Source organism: Hakea prostrata, chromosome 1, assembly GCF_041222555.1.
Source record: "Hakea prostrata isolate BN-2017 chromosome 1, UWA_Hpros_2, whole genome shotgun sequence".
NCBI classification, from domain to species: Eukaryota; Viridiplantae; Streptophyta; class Magnoliopsida; order Proteales; family Proteaceae; genus Hakea; species Hakea prostrata.
The window spans coordinates 61327551-61350036 of record NC_142600.1 but is presented as its reverse complement, the minus strand read 5'-3'; the positions used below and the strand labels follow the sequence as shown (position 1 = coordinate 61350036).

The 22486-nt window shown below is 40.4% G+C and overlaps 2 protein-coding genes across 3 annotated transcripts; one reads left to right on the top strand and one right to left on the bottom strand.

Annotated features, from left to right (window-relative positions):
- Nucleotides 1–1055: 1055 nt before the first annotated feature.
- LOC149029292 (uncharacterized) lies at nt 1056–1883 on the bottom strand. The gene has a single exon (XM_089142776.1). The coding sequence runs from the start codon at nt 1881–1883 to the stop codon at nt 1056–1058; it is 828 nt and encodes a 275-aa protein (XP_088998902.1).
- Nucleotides 1884–16312: 14429 nt separating this feature from the next.
- Nucleotides 16313–21959, top strand: LOC149029291 (GroES-like zinc-binding alcohol dehydrogenase family protein). Of its 2 annotated transcripts, none has more exons than XM_089141420.1 (7): nt 16313–16786; nt 18092–18319; nt 18692–18765; nt 19593–19749; nt 19895–20014; nt 20116–20224; nt 21062–21496. In XM_089141420.1, the coding sequence occupies exons 1-7, from the start codon at nt 16556–16558 to the stop codon at nt 21181–21183; spliced, it is 1041 nt and encodes a 346-aa protein (XP_088997546.1). In that variant the 5' UTR covers nt 16313–16555; the 3' UTR covers nt 21184–21496. The 2 variants fall into 2 exon arrangements, with proteins under 2 accessions (XP_088997546.1, XP_088997541.1); XM_089141415.1 differs by lacking the exon at nt 21062–21496 and adding an exon at nt 21505–21959 and having other exon boundaries at nt 16317–16786.
- Nucleotides 21960–22486: the final 527 nt, after the last annotated feature.

The window sequence follows — 22486 nt, the reverse complement described above, 5'->3', positions numbered from 1 at the left end:
AAAAAAAAGTACCTAATTGAGAAGATTTTTTTTTTCCAAATTTTCCTTAACCTAGAAAGGGAAGAGAATAAATAGGAAAAAAGAAAGAGAATAGAATTGATGCGTCTCAGTTATTATTCAGATGCCGACTAAGCCCCTTCGGGTTCCAGAGACAATGAGTCATGTAAGAAAGGTTAGACGCGGGCCAGCTCGTGTGCCTGGCATCCGCCTCCGATGGCTAAGTGATAGTGAACAGCTTAAGATACCGTGCAAGAGCTACACAAGATTATGTTCAGAGTGTATTGGATGCTCATCGGAGGGGTGAGTCCTTGTTTAAATAGTGTATGTATTACCTTTTCAGGGTTGGACAGGTTCCCCCGACGAAAGCTGTTATATCTCCCTAGACTACGCTCCCTTGTTGTCCATCCTGCTTTATCATCCTTGTAGTTGACCTTCTATCTGGGGTGTTGTTACCATATAGGTCCAGCGTAAGTGACGCTTTTCCTAAGTTAGTCGGTGAAAGTCCCGACTGGGTATCGGGTTTAGCCCCACTCGGGTCTAATGTTGGTCGGGTACAAAACCTTAGTTAGGTACAAAACCTCCCGTATCACTAGCCCCCTATCCCTTGCGATGATTGCTTCATGAGGGATAGTACTTGGGACTATCTGAGGTGCTGTCCCGATCTTTAGATCTAGGTGGATTGTTCCTTCTGCAATTGCTGAAGATCCCGCAAAACCGTAGAGTGGTGTTGCACAGGGGGTCAGTAGATCATCCACTAATTTTAACCTTCTGAAATCCTCATATGACAGCAAATCAACTGAGGATCCCATGTCAACCTAGACTCGGTGGACTTCCCAATTGGCTATCCATACCTTGATGATGATAGCATCATTCTGAGGTGCCACTATCCCACTCAAGTCATCATCTTTGAATGTTATAGGCCCAAGACATGCGGGATTTTTTCTCTTTTTTGGAAAATGTACTGCTCCTACAAATCGATCCTTTCGCTTTGCCTTTTTGATCGACTCGACAGTCGAGCCGCCCAATATTACGTATACGGGCGATTCCTCTCAACCCTATTTTTCTTTTCCTATGTCAGCCTTTTTGGTGGCTCCTCCTAGGCTTTTGGATTGGGATCTTTTCTTAGGTTCTGGTGATTTGTCCCGAGGTTTACCTATCCCCCTGACATATTGTCCAAGCTTTCTGTCTTGGATTAGTTTCTCAATCTTTGACTTGAGAATTCGACAGTTGTCAATGTGGTGGCCATAATCCTTGTGAAAGCGGCAGTATTTGCTCATATCCTGGTCTTCAAGTCGAGAATGTAATTTCCCGCGCCATTTTAAAGATTTCTTGTCATGGATATGCATTAGGATTTCTGACGGCTTTGCATTGAGTGGAGTGAAACTTACTCGTCCCTGCTCTCGTTTCCACTTGCTCTTTGATCCTCTATCCCGATCACTGGAATGGTTCTTTTCGTTCTCGGGCCTTCTTTCCCGATCGGCTTTTACCCGGGCATTTATCACCTCGTACACACTTGCTTGCTTCTGACACTTACGCAGTAGTGTCCTATAAGTTTTGGGCGTGTCCGTTAATAAGACTTCTAGAAGTTTTTGATGGGTTATGCTGCTCCAGAGTGCGTTGTATGCAACTTGGTTGTCTAGCTCCTCGATTTCGATGGCTACCTCATCAAAATGCTTTAAAAAATCTCGAATTGATTCACTTCGCCCCTGCCTGATAGCAAATAGGCTATCGAACGTTTTCTTGCTCCCGATCACACTCCTAAATCGAGCTATGAACTTTCGGGCAAGTTCCTTGAAAATATAAATTGATCTTGGTTGTAAGCTACTGAACCACTTAATGGTCGGGCCTTTCAGAAGCCGGGAAGGTACGACAGGGCAACTCATCCTCTCGACCAAGCATAGTCATTACTGACTTGAAGTAGCTAATATGCTCCTTCGGATTTGTTTTTCCTTCAAATGGAGTGAAGGTCGGCATGATGAAATTCTAAGGGAGGGGCATGTTCATGATTTCATCAGAAAATGGCTCCCGATCCACAACATCCAAGTCTTCGTCATGGTCCCAATCCTCTAATATTCGCTCTACCTTGGCCATCCTTCTCCGGAGGCGATTCTGCCTCGTTCCATTTCCACCCTACTCCATGGTGCTTGCTCTTCTAGACTATGTTTGAGAGACTGAAACCCTTGATCGGGCTCCTCGAGGTTGACTCTCCCCTTCTTGTTCATTCTTGACTCGGCGGCTCCTTTGAGGAAGGGTTCCAGTTCGGGAAGGTACTGAGATGCGGTCAAGGGCACTGATCCTTGCATTATTTGGCTGTCTCTGATCGCACTCAGGACCTATTTGCATTGATCTTTGGCCTTCGGTTCGCCCTCCCCTTGGGATTCCACCTTATGGTCAGGTTCTCCTTGCATTTTGGAAAGCTCTGAATAACCTTCCCGTTTGGGTGTTGGGCCTTGGTCCTTGTTGGACTCCAATCTGATGGACCAATCCCCTCAAGACCCCCTGAATCTCGAGCATTCCTTTTTGGATTTCATCTACAGCGGCAACAGTGGCATGCCCTTGGGGCCTTACTGACGTGCCTTCTCCATGGGGACTTTGAGGTATTTGATTTTCCTCGGGAGGATCCTCTTCCACTCGAGTTGAGTGTTCGGCCACATTGTCCTAATGTGTTTGATCGTCCAGATTCAGGCTACCTCCGACGGTCTCTTGCCAAGTATGCCCGTTATTTGCTCCTTACCTTGCCATGACTAAAGATTGTCGTTCCCATAGACGGCGACAAACTGATGAGTCTCAGTTATTATTCAGATGCCGACTAAGCCCCCTTGGGTTCCAAAGACGATGAGTCCTGCAAGAAAGGTTAGACGCGGGCTGGCTTGTATGCTGGGCAGCCGCCTCCAATGGCTAAGTTAGATAGTGAACAGCTTAAGATCCTGTGCAAGAGCTACACAATATTATGTTCAGAGTGTATTGGATGCTTATCGGAGGGGTGAGTCCTTGTTTAAATAGTGTATGTGCTACCTTTTCAGGGTTGGACAGGTTCCCCTGACAAAAGCTGTTATATCTCCCTTGACTTCCCTCCCTTGTTGTCTATCCCGCTTATCATCCTTGTAGTTGACCTTCTATCTGGGGCATTGTTGCCATATAGGTCAAGCGTAAGTGACACTCTTCCTAAGTTAGTCGGTGAAGGTCCCGACTGGGTATCGGGTTTAGCCCCACTCGGGTCTAACGTTGGTCGGGTACAAAACCTCCTGTATCAAGAATAAATAGGAAGAAAAGAGGTGAGAGGAGATACTTTCTAATTAGGAATTACATTTTGAATATCCAATAAGATTTTTTTTTCAAAAGTTTCCTTTTAACCCACGTTTATAGAAAGAGAAGAGAATAAATAATAAGAAAAGATGAGAGAGAAGAGAAGAGAAGAGAAGGGAGAATAAAAAGGGATTGAGAAGTTAGTTTTAATTAAGAATGACATATATGCCAATTATTTTACTTTTAAAAATTATTCTCAATATTGGGGGGCCAAATAGTGACATTTCACATGTGAGAAGAGAAAAAACTGGAAAAATTAAAGGAATAAATAAAAAAATAGAAAATTAAAAAATAATAATATAATTTTTTTAAATCCGGGGGGGGGGGGGCATGGCCCAGCCCCATTGTGGTTCTGCCCCTACCCTTGGGCCTATGGGCCCCCCAGCCATTGTGCTGGCATTAGACATGACCACCCCCCCCCCCCCCAAAAAAAAAAAAAAAAAAAAAGAAGCCCAACTCCTATGTTAGTTTAGAAGGTTGTTAATTTCTAGTATTTACTCGATTTTGTGCATCACATATCTTCTTCTTCTTCTTCTTCTTCTTCTTCTTCTTCTTCTTCTTCTCCTTCCTCTTTTTTTTTTTTTTTTTTGGTGAGGTGGGCGATGTGAAAGAATCCTAAACCAAACAAGAAAGCTAGCTTTTTGGCATTGGCCTCAAGCTAGCTCTATTGGTAGTCATTTTGACAAGAACATCATTTGATGGTGACACAATTATATGGTAATTCCATATATATGTGCTTTTTTAACCTTTCTATACCGTTATTTTAAGCAATTTTTAGGAACAACTGAACAAGACAACAATGACATTTGTTGACATGTTTAAAACAAAGCAAAAGAAAATGAAGTCTCAACTTCTTGTTGGCTGAAAGAGCACTTAACATCCAACATATTCCACTTAGTAGAGGAATGTTTTTCATAGGTAGACTTGCATTAAGTAATATCTAGAAAAAGTCTTTATACTGAGGAAGTATTGTTGTGAAAATGTGCTTGGGACTACTTGGTTCGCTCTTGGTCCGAGTCTGGTTCCTGAGACCAAAAAAATGGTGAGAGTGGGCCACTTCTAGGAACAGGAAGCCACTCCAATGATTAGGTCTATGAAATCCAGCCCTAAGCTTGACCCAAAAACCTTGTTGTTTGTAGGTCCGAAGACCCGAAGGAAAGCAAGAAGTCAATTATGGGCCATCTCAATGGAAGACATGATGTTTGACCCAGAACCCATGGAATTTGATGATGGTATTCCATACTTGGAAGCTTTGATAGATTTGGAGATGAAACTGCACCTTGATGAAGATGAGATTAGTTGATCGAACTTGAAGCCTTATTGGACATGGTTTGAAGGCATTTCTCTATACCAGGTAAGTCATATGATGTGTTGGCAGAAGCCCATTGGATTTGGATGAGATTTGGGCCTTGATGTCCCTAGTTTGGCCTTGCTGACATGCTTGGTTGACTGGGCCAGTCGACCAGCCAATCGACCAACAGGGACAGAATCTGCCAAGATTTCCAGTTTAGGTCTTTTGGTGCTCTATATAATAGAAGTACGTGTTTCTTATTCTCTTTTGTTTCTAAAACCCTTAGAGAACGTGGAGAACCCCTCTCAAAACCTCTCTTGTGATTGAAGAAGATCTACTCGCAAGTTTTCAAGTTTTTCATCGATTGCTCCTCAACCAAGGTTAGTAATCTCTCATACTTGTTACTGATTTACTTTTGCATGATCTAATCTTTGTACTATGATTATGAAGAAGGTATTGCATCCCTGCAAACACCTCTTTTACAGTATTCAAGGTTGGGAATGAATCTCCATTCATTCCAATGATCTTCGTACTTGATCATAGCCATGATTCTTTTGATTTCTTCATAAAGCCATGATCATTCTTTCGATTTGATTTATCTAGCATGTTAGATCTGTTTTCATATTAGATTCATGTATGATCTACTGTTTATGTTCTACTAGAATGAGATCTTATCATCTCTAGTTCCTCTCTTGAGTTCATAGCTTTTTTTCATTGAAAACTATGATTTTTACCAAATTAGAAAGTCATGTTTCCAAATTAGTAAGTATTGTTTTTTACCATTGTTGGTGTTTAATCTATGTTAGTTAGTCTTAGATTACTGTTCCTAATTTCCTCTGAAATTTCAGAGTGTTTCAAGTTCAAGAAGATGAGTTTCGGATCAAAATTCTGATTTCTACTGCATATTGTTCATGTGGTCGATTACTTGGTCGATTGGACCAAGCTACCACCCAATAGACCAAGGCTGACAGTAGCTGTGTTTTTCGTTCGATTTGATCCATTTGACCTATAATCTTCTAGGCCTCTTTCCTAATGATGTATATATGCTTGTTTAGGGTTTATTTGCTAACTTTGGAACCATTCTCTTTGATCTTCGGATATTCATCGAAGGTAAGGACAGCTGTTTCCATATTAACATAGATTGCATGAATCTTAGTTTCTATTTTGGGAATTTTCTTAGATTCACTACCATTCTTATATTTTCTTAGCATGATATCACTGCTGTAAGTACTTCAAGTACAATAGTACTTTGTTCAAGTACTTCTTTATTATTTATGAACACTTATTCTTGTCATTTACATATTCGATTGATCATGTTTATATGTATTCTTCTATATGATGAGATATCAGTTGTGTATGTTATTACTGAATTGGGAATGTGACTGATTAGGTATGATTTGGGATTGGGTAGTGTCCTTTTGACATTTCTATCCTTAGACATCAATGGGAATAGTATGGGATATTTATGATGGTACCCTTTAACGCTTTCCCGGATTATTGGTTGTCATACCTAGGGCTTGTCTAGCGGTGTTTGGCTAGGATGTCCCCGTTATATCAGACCCGATTTGGAAGGGTATTGAGACTAGGTAACCCGTGGTAGCAATGGGGATTTGTGGGCGCTCAAGATCGGTAGCCAACCCATGAAAGGACATGAATCACATTGTGGGGGCCATTTATTGGTAGGGGTTGCAAATAGTAGACTTGGGTTCCTGGGCGCTCAAGACCGGTAGCCAACCTGTGAGAGGACATGAGAGCTTCCCATCTATTATTTATGGATGACCAATCTGTAGTCTGAGTTGGTTGTAGCCATAGGATACGCTGACTCTAGTGAGAAGGATACCGGAAAGGATCGCCCGGGGCGAGGAATGGACGTATCTAACTCTGACTTGATATAACCAAGTAGATGACTCGCATTGGGCTAGGCTTTATCTTGACATCGCCAATACTTAGACCAATGGTGATGTGAGAGAACGGTGACCTAAACCCAACCATGGAATATCCCGAGGGATGCATGACCCAACTACCACCGGCAAACCCAAGATACCAAGATGGTTGAGGGGGAGTGATTTAAGACCTACCCAAAGAAGTATGGTGCTATGATTTAAAGCATGTCTACCTATAGAGACCAGCATACATAGAGTTAGACTTATACATGCATTGTTTGTTTCATATCATATTGCATCTGCTATGTTTTGCTATCATGTTATTTATGTTTCTATGGATATAACTTGCCTTGCTGAGTTCTTTTGAACTCACTCCTTTTTGTACAAATATCTTTATTAGATTATTCTACAGATACTGACGAGTATGATGGCCAGTATTATGAAGCGCAAGCCGATGATGCAAACTACTCTCAAGGTGCTAGCAGTTATGAATATTATGGTGAAGATCCCTTATGTGATCATGTTACGTACCAAGATCCCTACCTTGGAGTGGAAGTGGCCTTGTTTAGTTTCTCTAGTTTATGTTTATGAAGATACACTTTATAAGTCAGAAGAGACCTTAGTTTAGTTTGATTATTTCTTTTCTTTTTCTCTTTTTGGGAATCAGTTGTAATCTTTCCTTTTTAATTTTCGAGCTACATTTCCACTGTGATATGTGAAATTATTTTCCGCACACTCTACATTTTGATTATTATATTGGTATCATTCTTTCCGCATTCTGATTATATTGTCATTCTCTCTTCTTATATTGATCTCTTTACTTATATAATGTTACATTGATTATATCTTGTTCATGATTATGTTATTGTGTATGTGGGAGGATGATTTCCTTGATACTTGTTCTTCGGGGCTATGGATCACACACTAGGGTATGTCAGGTAAGGGTACCGGCTGGGTGGATGTGACAAGGTCAATTCAAGTAAGAAAACTAGAGACTCCCCTTGAGGCATAACTGCCTAAGGGATTGAAGAAGAGAATGTTCTTCAGGAGTTAATGCAGGAGAATAATGGCTGGAGTATTCAAGTCCTCTATCCGTTACTCGTGTGTAGTGAGGTTATATATGCAGTTGGTCCATACCTTTGGAGGATAAGGATGCTTAACAACCCTTCGATCCTCACATGTTTGAATGGAGGGTGGAGATGACTTCTTAGAGAAGCTTGTGCAACAAGTCAAACCGTGTGATCTTTACGTCAATGGAAAATCTTGTTGGTGAGTCAAGCAGTCAGTCTCAGATTGATACTGATGTGACACTAGCCAGCAGTTGGGGAGACAAAAAGGTGCAGGTGCAAGGCTCGAGGTAAGCTTGGGTTGAGTGAGAAGCTTCCTTGTCAACAATGAGCATTTAATGTCTCTCACTGCATTCAATGTTGAATTAAATGTTGTGACTGATGTCTGGATAGAAGACACGCCAAACCTGTTGTCAGCACTGTTTTTACCGAGAAGTCACATGATGACAGCTATGTGTCACTGTGATGTATGATTCTTGAGTTCTCAGCTGACATCTCCTCCGAGAAGTCCCATAACTGAGAAGCATTAATTGAACTATCTTGGACCAAGCTTGAGCCCTTGGTTCTGTTCAAGTGGCCTAACCTGGTACAGAGATTTGGACCGTAATGACCATAACACTAGCCCCTTAGTCTTTATAGCAAGTCTTGCTATGAAGAGTACTCTGCCAAAGCTCCAAAGTTTTCGAAGACAAGGGTTATCCAAGAAGTCGAAGCAACTTCTTAAAAGGTGGCAAAATATCTTATTGGAGAGTTTCAAGATCTGGATAAGTTCGTGCCTACCTGACATTATCTGCTGGTTATGTCATTTAACCACGTTACTCATAATGGGACACATGATGCTCAATGTGTTTACTTTATCTCCATGTGTCCTATTCATCATAACGTCTTTGTGAAACTGAAGCGTCAAAGCTTGAGGACCTTTGATTGAAAAGAATCTGAGACATTGATTTGGCCCCAAAACCATTATAAATTGAACTTCATATTCTTAACTTTTTCTTCTCACTGTACTTCCTGCTTTTGCAAACTCTGCAACTTCCTATTCAAACCAATGCATCTCAAGAGCTCGCAATCCTTCTCCTTTTCGTATGTCTAACTTTCAAACAGTACAATGGGTAGAAAACTTGCAAAGAAGACCACTTCACTTACAAAGCCTAGCACCAAAAACTCTCCGAACCCCCAGAAAGAGGTAGGAGTTAGACGAGACCCTTCAGACAGGGAAGGTAGGTTCTCTGCCCCCTCTCCTTCACTTGGCATGGCCACTAGTTCTGCTGGTGAGCCACAAGTGTCACGGCGCGAAGACGCTACATCTGGTAGTTCTGCTGAAGTGGAAATGGCCTATGAGGTATTGTCCCAAAGCACTTCAACCATCAAACATTATACCTTTGGTCCCAAGTCAGGGCCCCTTTGATACCCCGGTCTTCTTCATCCTCATCATGTTCAATTAATGAAGGCAGCCGTTAGGATCCCCGTGAATTTTCCTGTAAGACTCCCTGGTCCTAGTGAGAGGGCTAATCTGTTGGGAGAGGGAGAAATCCCTCTCTATTTGGATTCTATGCTAAGGGGACCTGAGACTTCCTCTTTGCGCTTTTGTTATGCAAGCCCTTGAATATTATGGTCTAAATCCAGGGATGTTGGCTCCCAATGGTTGGAGGTATCTCGTGGGCTTTATGGGATGTTGTAAGCGTTTAGGCATAGAGTATAACATGAACTTCTTTAGATGGGTCTCTTCTCTTAGGGCCCTGGAGAGAGTGGGATGGTACAGCTTCAGCAATAGAGGTACTTCCACTCTTAAGCTCAAGGTCCTAGAGGATAAAACCCTCCCCAATAGTTACAAGAGGTGGAGGGACAAGTATATTGCCTTCAAAGCTCCTTAGGAATGTGCCCTTTCTGCCTGGCCATACCTATCCAGAAGCTCCATCCAGAAGTTGAATGTCAAGCCTTCGTTGAATGAAGAAGAAATGTGCTCTTATGAAATTTAACTAAGGGAAGGGGGGTCACAGTTCATGGCCGAGAGATGGACTTTGAAGCTTCTTTGTTGCTCTAGGAAATCATGACTGGTGAGCCCCCTGACCCTCTTCCACTCCCTAAACTTTATCAGGGAATCAGTACATTTTGTGTTTTCTTGAACTAAAAAGTTTTTTCTATCTTTTGTAGTTCCCAACATGCCTCTGGATAGGGAAGCTCTTCTTCAGTGCTACAGGGAGGCACAGACCACAGCTAGGGTGGAGTGTGAGAAAATCAAAGGCACTGGAGCCGGATCATTGGCCCCACCTACTGGACTTCCTAGCCCTATTACCAAGATTCCACCAGACTCTGAGTTGAAGACTCTTGAGGAGATTACCAAGGAAGTAAGAGAAGAAACAGACAGGTTAGTAGTTGAAGAGGACAAGACCCCTGTTGATACTTCTCTTGAAATTAGCCCTGTTGATTCACTTTCCAGGAGACTCCTCGGAGTAGTGATGTGGCAGTTAGGGAGAGCTGTAAGCATCCTGCGTCCCCTCCCCTTACTAGAGGAAAGGAAAAAATGATTATGGCAAGTGAATCAAGGAAAGGCCCAAAAGGTGTTCCTCTAATGGTATCAAGGCAATCTCTTCCTGGGATCACCATTGGGGAAAAGGCCCCAAAGGACACTGCTTCCAAAACACTTGGGGCAAGCTCATCAACCAGGATCCCCACTTCTAAGGTTTCAAAGATCCCTATGAAAGTTCCAGCTGCTGAAGTTTCTCTCCATTAGCAGCAAAAACAACAGCAATAGCAACAGTAGTACCAACAACAACAATTGTAGCAACAATAGCAACAAAGGTACCAAAAGCACTAGAGGCACCAGTGTCTCCTTTAGCTACCATGCCTGGGGGAGAGGATTCCTTTGACAGTCCAGTAGTGCCCCCTCCATCTTACTGGGTGCCCCAATGGAAAATCTCTGAGGGGGATGGACTCATTGGAAACCATCAAAGACCAGAGAATGGATGGAGCACTATATGCCTTTAAAGGACAAAAAGCAATGTGACTGGTTCGCCTTGGCCTCTTTGACTTCTCAAGTTGCCCAGTAAGTACCCTAGATCTTCATCTTTGCATGGTTTTGAGTATTTTCCTTCCTCTATCCATTGAAGACTAATTATTTCTGTCCCTCAGGAATATGTACTATTCTTTTAATCTAACTGAAGGATTGATTAGAAGGAGTAGATACCTAGCCTCCGGAAATCTCAAAGCTTACCAAGAGCTTGGGGGAGCACCATAATCAAAATGAGGTCTTGCCGGCATAGCTTGACAGGCCATTGCCAGAGATGAATAAGTTTAATAAAGAGGTGGACTCTCTGGAGGAGAGAAATGAAAAGCTTAGTAAGAACTACACCCATTATAGGGATTGTAGGGATGAGATTGTGAGAGAGAGAGAGAGAGAGAGAAAGGCAGCAACAAAGGCCAGAGAAGATCTTTGAGAGAGAAATTGGAAGTGGATGCTGAGAAATTCAGACTTTACATCCAAGTAAAAGAATTGGAGAGCACCTTGGCCACACTCCAACAAGAGAAGGATGCTCAAACAGCTTCATGCTTAAAGTTAGGTTATGAGAAGCAGGCCTTGCAAAACGAGCTGACTCATATGCAAGAGGAAGTGCAGAAGTTGACTGACAAAGCCTGTGGCTATTGGGAAGAGGCCATGACAGACTTCAGGAGATCTGATGAGTTTAAGAAAGAAGTGCTAGAGGCAGCTCTTCCAAGCTTCGGAATGGGCTTGGATGAAGCCTTCAAGCTCGTGGTTGAGAGGCTACCTGAAGATGCCTTGGAGAAGGCCTACAAGGGCTCTGTTTTCAATGCTAAACTCTAGATGTCTGAAGGCCTGAAGATGTCTGTGAGAGGCTGAACATCCCAGTATTTAGCTAGATGCAGTCTTCATAGGAAGCCCCTACCCTTTCTCCAAAGGATGAAGCCCAATCTCTTTCACATCAAGTTCCTCATCCTACTTCGCCTACAACTCTAGATCCCAAGATTCCTCATCCAGAGGTCAATTTGGACCCTCTCCTTGAAGAAGCCATTGATCAAATCCCCCTCCAACATGTGAATCTTGATGGTACTACTATAATAACTATGGAAATAATTGAATCCTTAGGTAATCAATGTGACCCCTAAGCTTTCTATTTATAATAATGTGAAATATACAAAGTTACATAATTACCCTCACTAACCAACTGAATAATAATAACTTGAACCACAACTTATAATTAAACCAACCCACAAATAAACCGAACCAACCAACACTCCCCCTCAAGTTGAGGCATAGATGTTAATCATGCCCAACTTGCTCAAAATAGGGTAGAAATCTCCTTCCTTCAATCCTTTAGTAAAGATGTCAGCTACTTGATCTCTAGATCTCACAAAAGGCATGCATATTAGCCATTGTTCCAACTTTCCTATGACAAAAAATCTATCTATCTCAATATGTTTTGTACGATCATGTTGCACTGGATGATTGCCTATACTGATGGCAGCCTTGTTGTCACAATATAACATCATGGGACTTGTAACACGAAACCCAATATCTTCTAATAAACCCTTCAGCCATAAAAGTTCACATACTCCTCAAACCATGGATCTATACTCGGCCTCTGTACTAGACAATGACACCACATTTTGCTTCTTGCTTCTCCAGGTTACTAGATTGCCCCCAACAAATGTACAGTATCCTAATATTGATTTTCTGTCAGGTGAACTAGCCCAATCAGCATCTGTATAAGCTTCCACTTTCAAAAATCTAAGGGTGGCAAAAGTATTCCCTTTCTTGGTGTGGATTTCAAATACTGAAGTATTCTAATAACAACATTCATATGAATCGAGTATGGGTCATGCATAAAGTGGCTCACTATACTTATTGAGAAAGCAATGTTAGGTCTGGTGTGAGATAAATAAATTAGTTTTCCAACCAACCTCTGATATCTCCCTTTATCTACTGGTACTCCCTCTTTCTCTTTAAGCTTAATGCCTACTTCAATGGGGGTATCCATGGTTTTACATCCCAACATTCACACTTCCGAAAGTAAGTCTAGGATATACTTGCGTTGGGACAAATAGATGCCTTTTTCTAATCTAGCGACCTCAATTCCCAAAAAATACTTGAGTTTCCCTAGATCTTTAACCTCAAATTCCTTGCTGAGGAAGCTCTTCAGCTTTTGTATTTCTCCCCCATCATTCCCAGTGATGACAATGTCATCTACATAGACTATAAGAAGCGTGATGTGAGTTCCTGACCTTTTCACAAAGAGAGTATGATCAGCATTACTTTTCTTGTAACCTATCGATGTCACAGCTTTTTGGAGGCATCCAAACCAACACTGGGGAGATTGCTTCAACCCATAAATTGACCGCTTCAACCGACCAACCTTCCCTTTTGTTTTGCTGTTAGAGAATCCATATGGGATTTCCATGTAGACCTCTTCTTTCAATTCTCCATGCAAAAATGCATTCTTTACATCTAATTGATGTAAATCCCTATCTTGATTCGTAGCCTACGATAACAAGACCCTGACTATATTCAATTTTGCAACAAGAGCAAAGGTCTCTTGATAATCAATTCCATAAGTCTGAGTGAACCCTTTTGCAACCAATCTAGCCTTCAATCGGTTGACTGAACCATCCATGTTTAGTTTTACCACGAACACCCACTTACAACCTACCGGTTGTTTCCCTAAAGGAAGAGTAACCAACTCCCAAGTACCATTTTTCTTCATAACCTACATTTCCTCTACCATTGTTGCCTTCCAATTTTTATTAGCATAGGTTTCCTGTCAAGTCTTTGGAACAAATGCAATAGATATGAAAGCTTGGTAGGAGTTAGACAAAGAATCATAGGAAATGTATTTAGCTATAGGATGCTAAGTACGTTATATGATTCCTTTTCTAACAACAATAGGGAGGTCAGAAGAAGATACCTCTAGGATACTTATAGGACCTAAATCTGGATTAGGAGATTGAAGTGGTAACATGTCAACTTTCTCTACCTGCTATTGCCAATTGGTTTTCTTCCTCTTATAGGTTTGCACATCCTTGCTTTGGTCAATTTGCCTTTGAAAGACCTCAATAGTGTGCCTTACAGGAGTGGTCTCCCCCTGGATAGGATCCTCACAAGGTTCACATGGGAAAAGGGAAGACTGGGTGTCTACATGTATGCTGGCTAAATGCTCCCCTTGTTCAGGAATCTCTTCCTGAACCTCTAACTGAGGTTGAATTAGGGTTGGTAGGTCTCTATATGTGACAGGAACATCCAAAGTGGGAAAAAAACACCTCTACTCTTGGAGTCTCCCCCTGGAGAGGTGTATAATAAGGAGTACACTCATTAGAGATGGCATCCATGGACACTAGTGTCTTCCTTGAAGGAGGATGGTAACATTTGTAACCCTTTTGAGTAGCAAAATACCCCAGAAAAATGCAGTGGAGGCCACGAGGTTCTAACTTACTCTTGTGGGTCAAAGTTCTGGCATAACACACAAAACCAAATATCCTTGGCGGAACTATAAAGGAAGATGTCCCTTGAAGGACCTCATTGGGGCATTTGAAGGCAAGGATTCTACTAGGCATCCTATTCATGAGGTATGATGCAGTGAGAACTGCGTCACTCCAATATTGGTCAGGAACATTCATGGCCATTAGAAGAGAACAAGCAATCTCTAAAAGATGCATGTTCTTCCGTTCGGCCACTCCATTTTGGGCCACAGTATCAACACAACTAGTCTAATGTTTTATGCCACAATCAAAGAGGTATCTCTAAAATTCTTTTTCACTATAATCGGTTCCATTGTCACTGTGAAGGACCTTCACAATAGCATTGAATTGAGTTTTAATCATATTATGAAAATCTTGAAAACATCGGAAAACTTCATTTTTTTTGTTTTATAAGATAAATCCATGCAAAGCGTGAATAACAATCAATAGAAGTAACAAAAAAATGATGGTCGGTAATAGATATGTGACGACAAGGCCCCCACACATCACTATGAATTAACATAAAAGGAATAGAACTTATATTATTATTATAAGGCAAATAACTTGGATGAGTCTGTTTAGCAAAAACACAAGGTTCACAAAAAAATTCCCTATGACAAGATGAGACTAAATTGGGAAATTTTTTTCTTAGAGTTCCTATAGGGGGATGGCCTAGCCTACAATGCCACTGGTGGAGAGCTGACAAATTGACCTGATGAGGAGTAGCGAGCATAGCAGAAGAAGAGGCTCCATTCAATTCCAACAAGTAGAGTCCATTGTCTAGTTTACCACGTCTAATCTCCTTCCCCGTTACATTCTTGAAAGACACACAGTAGGAGGGGGGAAATGTGACCTTACAATTCAAAGAGAGGCAAGGGTAGTATGGTTATTTATCATGTGACTTAATAGAATCTTGGATGAAAGTCTAACTGTGAGCAACTTGAAATTTTGCAAGTATGCAATTGTAATTTAAGCCACTATAGTGAGGTACTTAGAGTTTAACATTTGTTATAATGTGCAACCTATAAATAAATAAATAAATAAATAAAAACTCATTAATTTTAAAGAAGTTGAAAAAAAAATGAAGAATAGTAATTAAACTTTAGTACGAAAAAACTCTAAAATTATGAATATTTTGTCATTTCACGGACAAACTTAACAAGTCTCAAATTGGTGTTCGATGACTTGAAACCTAGATGCAATTTTTTACAGGAGACCTAGCAGACCTAAATAGCCAAGTATTACAAATAGCACAATCAAGAATAAAAGGTGGTGTAGTACCCCCCCCCCCCCAAACCTTTGATAACTTCAACCTAGAACAACTAGATGCAAGGAAATCCATGAGCAAAGTGGCGAAACTGAACGGACTCAAAACCATGTTCCAAAAATCAAGGAAGTCACCCAATGTATTTGCACTTGCGATCCATTCACCCAAGAGACAAGTGGTAGGCAGTCAAAGTATTGTAATTCAGTTAAGCCTTATAGCCAACACAAAGTGGGGTGCATCACGACGACCTTCGGCTTCCATGGATGAAGCTGAAAAAGAAGACCCAAATTTGCACCTGATAGCCTCAAAGCCACCACTTGACCCCCCCCCCTACCTTGTGGACTCTTTACACATCCTGTCAATATGAACAACAAAATGGTGTGGCTGTGGCGGGTGCATGACATCTAGAAACTGAGGTGGAGGTTTAGGATCCCTCACCAAACTTGAGTTACAGAAAATACTCTCTGCCTGTATATGATTCGCAGCAACTATAATCGCATGGGATTTGGTATCTCATGCCTAAAGATGGAACCATTCCTTGTTTTCCACATTTGCCCGATAATAGAAGTCCACAAACGATCAATATCCTGCAAGCCTACCTCCCTCTAAATTGATCCTTGATAAAATGAGGCCAATCCCTGAAACCGTTGCTATGAAAAAGCATAATATTTAATCTTACTGGAGATAACTCCTAAGTAATAGCAGAATGGGGGCACCTGAACAATAAGAGTTTTGGCTTCACTAAGAGGACTCATGCGTAAATTTTATATTTAAATTTTTTTAAATACAGTGGATGAAGGAAATTTTCCTATACTGAGGTTCTATAAATACCAATTTTCCATTTTTTTGTTTTTTTTGTTTTTTTTTTTTTTTTTTTTTTGTTTTGGGGGGGGGGGGGGGGGGTAACACCCTTGTGGAATGTGTGAAGGTATAAACTATAGAGTAGTCTATAGAGCATTCCTTAAGCTTAATCGAAAACATAGATTTATTCTTACCAAAAAAAAAACATAGATTTATGAGAAAACCAAAGCATAACGACCTTTTTATTGCCAACAGCCGCCAGTGCAGGCTAAATTTGGCTGAAGCTCCGTGGATGAAAACACATACACGTTCTTCAAGGCTCGAGCTCAAATTTTTCCTTCCTTTCGACCTTTATATTCGTCTTCTTCTTCATTTCATTTCCTTGATCCATTTTTTCCTTTTCTCCCAGCACGTTTTGGTATAGAGTTCTCTACAGTGAAGATCTTTTATCAGTTAGAAATCGTGGACAATGCCTCTGTGGAATCTCTCTGGCTTCAGAAGATCGATTGTGGATGCTGAATTGCAGCGCTCTCTGGGGTATATTAGGTTTATTGTCACCAGTTGCAGAGCGGTGGTTGTTCCGCGATTTGGCGGCCCTGAAGTTCTTGAAGTACGTCCCAATGTGGAAGTTCCGAATCTAAAGCCTCACGAAGTACTTGTTCGTACTCGCGCTGTCTCGATCAATCCTCTCGATACACGCGTAAGTCTTGCATGTCTGTTTCTAATGTGAGTCCTACTTTGATGTTCATAAAAAAAAGTTGTATGTTCTGGAAGAACTCTTGGTTCTTGCATTTCAAGAACCTTAGCTTTGAATATATGGGCACAAATTTAAATTTATCGTTTTATTCTTGGGAAATTTATATGGAGCTAGCCAAGAGTTGAGAGGAGAACCGAATAAGTTTATAAGCTTTTGTTTCCCCCCCCCCCCCTCCCCTCCCCCCTTTTTTTTTCTGAACTGGAAAAATGTTTTTCTTGCTTTTCAGAACCACATCTTGTTTTTTTGAATGAGATCTTTCAATTGTATTGTTTATCATTCCGGAAAAGAAATTATATATTATGTTTGTTTTGCCAATAAATAACTCTTTAGTTGGAATATTTGTGATCGATGAAGTTAGTTTCTGTTTTCTAATGAGGCATGAATTGATACTCTGTTTTATACCTGGAAGGGGAGTTAGTAAAGTTCACATTGTCTTTGAAAGGTAGTATTGGATTTAAGGTTTGTTTTGATTCAATCATTTTCTTGGAAGAACCTTGGAGATTGCATAAAATTGAGAAACCTGTAGTAAGCTTCCACTTTCCTACATCTATGTGGGAAGTTAAGGAGTTCATATTACCATTAGACAGAGGCATCAGAGCTAGTTGCTTTTGATCTTCTTGCACTTTTCTGAAGTATTTTTCAGGAGTGTAGAATTTAGAACAATGATGGACCAAAGAACTATTAAACAAACCTAGTGAGAAATAATCTTGAGAAGCATCGTTGGTTATCAGAGCTTTCTCCCAATCAGGAGAATGATGTTCCAGTGTACGTATCCTTTGGTGATGAACAAGGCTATTTTTCCCTGCCTTTCTGAAAGTGGGTCACTAAGGACTTGAGTATTTGATCTTTCGAGGTATGTTGCTGATTCAAGTTATCAGAACAGGTGTTTAACTTGAACGACAGTGGAATGACTTAGAATATAACTAGAATCAGTTGTCCCAGCTGAAAAGGGGCAAAAATGATTTAACTCTACTAACAAAATTGTAAGCTTAAAATTCCAAACTATCGCTGCTACCCAATATTATGGAAATAAAATGAAGGAAAAGAAACTCGAAGCATGTAACTATCTTTATATGTCTAAGTTGCTTGGATATGATTTTGGACGGGGGCAACTTTTTGGCTTCTGAAATTTGCTTTTTGAAGTATATTAATTTCTTCAAGAAACTTACCTAGACATACATTCTGCCTTCCTGTGTCTTGTGATCCGCTTTGAACCCTTTTTTTTCTCTTTTCCAATTTCATTTTCAGATGCGATCTGGCTATGGACGTTCAATATTTGAACCACTTCTTCCCCTAATCTTGGGTCGAGATATCAGTGGTGAAGTGGCAGCAGTTGGAGGTTCAGTGAGATCCTTACGCATTGGCCAAGAAGTCTTTGGTGCACTCCATCCAACTGCTGCGAGAGGCACTTATGCTGACTATGCCATTCTTTCAGAAGAGGAACTTACCATGAAACCGCCTTCTGTTACACACGTGGTAAGTTGTTGATCATCTTTTGAAGTTATTTAAATGCCTGTCATATACAACAATGGCATTGTTTTTTGCATTGCATCTTCCATTCTTAATAAGTTTATTTTTCAAGGTTAATTCCTTTTAAATGCCATGGCTTTATTTAGTTTGTGTTTGCCATCAGTATTGCTAGATACATACTCCATAACTTCCATTTTTTTTTTTTTTCTTTCTATCAGTAATTTGCTTTCTAACTTGGATTCCTCCCTGTGTTTTTTAGCTTTACTTTTCTGCATATCACTGGATGTTGTTTCAAGATGTCTAGCTTTTCTTTTTAAATTGCATTTGTATGCTAATCTTGCAAACTTATAGTGGCCCAATTTTTGTCTGATCTTCTAGGAGGCAAGCGCAATTCCTTTTGCTGCACTGACTGCATGGCGTGCTATAAAAAGTACTGCAAGGATTGAGAGCGGGTAAGTGTGCATGGCAAATCAGACTGTTATCTATATATAGGATTGATGGAAACATTTATATGCCCAGATTTGTAACATATCACCTTTTCTTTCTTTCTTTATTTCTCTCTCTCTTTTTTTTTTTTTTCTTCTTTTTGGGGGTAGAAAAACATGCCAAAACACTAGTTAGTGGTTGCAGTTACAGTTATGCAGCTGGTAAGAAATTGCTTAAAAAGTTTTTCTAGCTGGGATGATTATGATCTTTTGCGGGGTGTTGTACAACTAGACCATTGACTTCTTTGTCTGGGATCTTAAACAAGTTCTGGAATTCTTGTTGGCAACTGGTAACAAGGTTTACTCTATTTTTTGTACTAATTATGAAGTCAATCTATGGTTGGTGAGAATCTTTTGTGCTACTTACATAACTTATACCTCCCACTAGGAAAACACATTTTTCCCAGTCATTAGAAGAGAAAATGGAAGGGCTGAAATTTTAATCATGTTTTGTGCTCCGGATGCTCTTGATTTAAACTCAGTTTGTTTTTTGTCTTGTCCTTCTTCAAGTTTCCTAATTATAGAGTATGTCATTTTCCTAGATGAGCTTTAAAGTAGCAGACTTCAAACCTGTTTCCTTATTGGTGTTTCAATAAAATAAGCTGCTGAAATCACAATGTCTTTGATTAGTTCATTAGAGCCTTAATCATGCTTTTCCTTTGTGCTCATCTTTTGCAGCTAGTTTTTTCATATAGAGGATGGACTAGTAGAGTTTTCTCTTAATGTCTAAGTGGCTTTTGGACTTTGAATAATGTGTACAGCCCCTAATTATTACCACAATCTTATATCTCTAGACAGAGGCTGTTGGTGTTGGGTGGAGGAGCAGTAGGTTTAGCTGCAACTCAGCTTGCTGTAGCTTCAGGGTGCCATGTTTCAGTTACATGTGGAAGCCAAAGCTTAGAAGGAGTTCTGGCAGCTGGTGCTGAACAGGCTGTTGACTATACAACAGAGGTAAAGAACTAATGTGCTATGGATTGGATGTATTATTCTTTTAGTTTCCTTTGGATATTAACTCTTGTTATGCTATTGCCTTGAAGGTGTGGGGTGGGGTGGGGGAGTTGGGAGTGCAATTACTAATGTCTTGGCTGATTTGCAGAATTTTGAACTGGCAATTAAAGGACAGTTCGATGCTGTTCTGGACACTATTGGTGTACCAGTAACTGAAACATTAGGCATCAACTTTCTAAAGCGAGGTGGGAACTACATGACACTGCAGGTAGGGGATGGAGGTGTTCTATTAGATTCTTTTCAGATGAATTATCTTATAGTTCTCTCTGAATGGTGAAATATTCAAAACTATATTTGTTTTGGTTGTAGGGAGAGGCAGGATCTATGGCTGATAGATACGGAATATTTGTGGGGATTCCTACGTCCACTGCCTTTTTATTGAAAAAACAAATTCAGTACCGTTATTCCCATGGAATAGGTAAAGAACTAAGCAATAGATAAAATTTGATTAACCAGAATTTTCCTCCTATAACTTCTTTTTAAAATGTTCAATATGACAATGTTTTTTTAGCTGCATGTGACTTGCCTCACTGTCATAATCAACTGGTAGAATTATCTCAATGATTCAACTTGTTTTTCTTTGTGAGACTAGGACTGGACTCAATTAGCAATCACCAGCATAGACTTTCATAGATGAGTTTTGATTTTGCCCTGAGAGGCTATCTAGACTGTCTTCTTTCTATCCTTCTACCATATTGGGAGACAACCTGATTTATAGTGCACTTCATGTTTTTGGAATTCCAAAGGGATAACTCTAATTCTGGGATTTAGAAACCTAAGTTTCAAGTTATCTAGTTCTCTTTCTCCCCTCGTGAGCCTTTTACTGGCTCAAGTGCCTGCATTGCCTGGTAGGGAAAAAATTAAAGGCGGTACTTCGGTAGTATATCCTACTGTTGGAAGAGGCCGAAGAGAATTTAGTGTACCTGGAGCATGAATCAGAAAATTAGGAATCCATGGGTGTCATGATTTTGGTGCATGTCCAGTATGATGCTCTTACCCTTTTAGAAACTTAATGTGGTGGTAAGGAGCAATAAAACATGGCTGATCCACCAGGTGTCCTATTCAATTACTGATATGGACTGCTCATTTAATTCTTTTTTATGGCTGATTTCCACATGACTGTAGATGTTACAGGTACTGTCCTATTCTTGGATAATAATGCGTTGAAGCACTATGTCTTTGCACCATGGTTTCTTTAACATAAAAAATTGTATGTATTAATTGTTGTTGCAATATCCTTTTCGCTCGTGATTAGGTACCAGGTCACCTGTTTGGCCCTACTACAGAACCTGTCAAAACATACTGAGTTTTGACCAAGTGAGTCATTGGTACCTTTCAGAAGGAACAACATACCTATTTTCTTTTTTCTTTTTTTAGTGATTGTCACCATTTCTACTTGGTAAATTGCGTTAGTTCTCTGATCACTGATTGGAGTTGCATATTGATAATGTGGTGCATCATAAAATATGCTATCCTGGCCACCTATTCACCCATTAGTTTTGCAATGGAGGACTTCCTTTGCATTCTATCTTGATTGAAGGATCATTGTTGAAGATCCTTGAATAGACACAATACAGAATTGCAAGTTGGAGAGTGAAAAACAAGATTCATCTTACTCATACTACACTTCATTCTGGTTCTAAGTTTATGCTTATGTTTATCAATTAATATCATTATATTGTTGTTTTGGTGTTGCAGGGTATTGGTGGACATATATGAGGGCCGACTTTGAAGGACTACATGAGATTCGAAAGTTATTAGAAGCTGGGAAACTAAAGATACCAGTGGACAAAACATTTCCAATCACTGAAGTTAGAGAGGCTCATGAGGCAAAAGACAAGAAGCTCATTCTTGGTAAAGTAGTGCTTGAAGTTGACTGAAAATGAACTTCAGAAGCTCTGGCGATACCGGCAATCAATTGTCTGAATCAGAGTCATCTTCAGCTGTTGTACAGTAACTGTTTCATCATTAATGAAATCATCACATGCACACACAATTCTGTCCCAATAAAAGTTAACAGAGAAATACGATATTTTGTGGGTCTGAAGGCAAGAAATACCACCCATGTATCTCGGTTAGGTTCCACTAAAACTCCCAAATTTATAGTGTCATGAGGATATCATTGAATAGTACTTCATTAGAAATTTCTTTTACTGGCGATTTCTGTCAAACATTGCAACAGAAAAGAAGTTTAGGAGGTTTCGGATCAGATTATAAGTGCAGAGGTCAAACGTCTAGGTAATGAAGCGAACCGCTGCTGATTTTCTGGCAGGTTTTGCCCAGTCGTTTGGTTTTCTTGGCGGGCTTTAACATCTTTCTCTTGGTTTTGGGTCTAAGCAGGACATTTCTAAGTGCCGATCGCATTTTCTGTGATCCTAAGTCATGGCCTCTGTATCTTCATTTGATGGAGATATTACAGACACTATTCTCGTCCATTCGGCCACGGCAATCTCGGCAGTGAACCCATCTGAATCCAAATTAGAGGGGCCCTCAACAAGATAATCCCTTTTAGAGAAGGATAGGGAGGAGGGAGGGAGGGACACGCCAACTTAATCTAACCTTGGTAGATCTTACAGTCTGGAGTGATCGTCTTTTCAAGAGACCACTCGGTCAATTGCTTTTTTGTGGTCTCTTCTCAAGAATTGACATTGACAATGCAAACAATCAAGAAGTGGTGTTG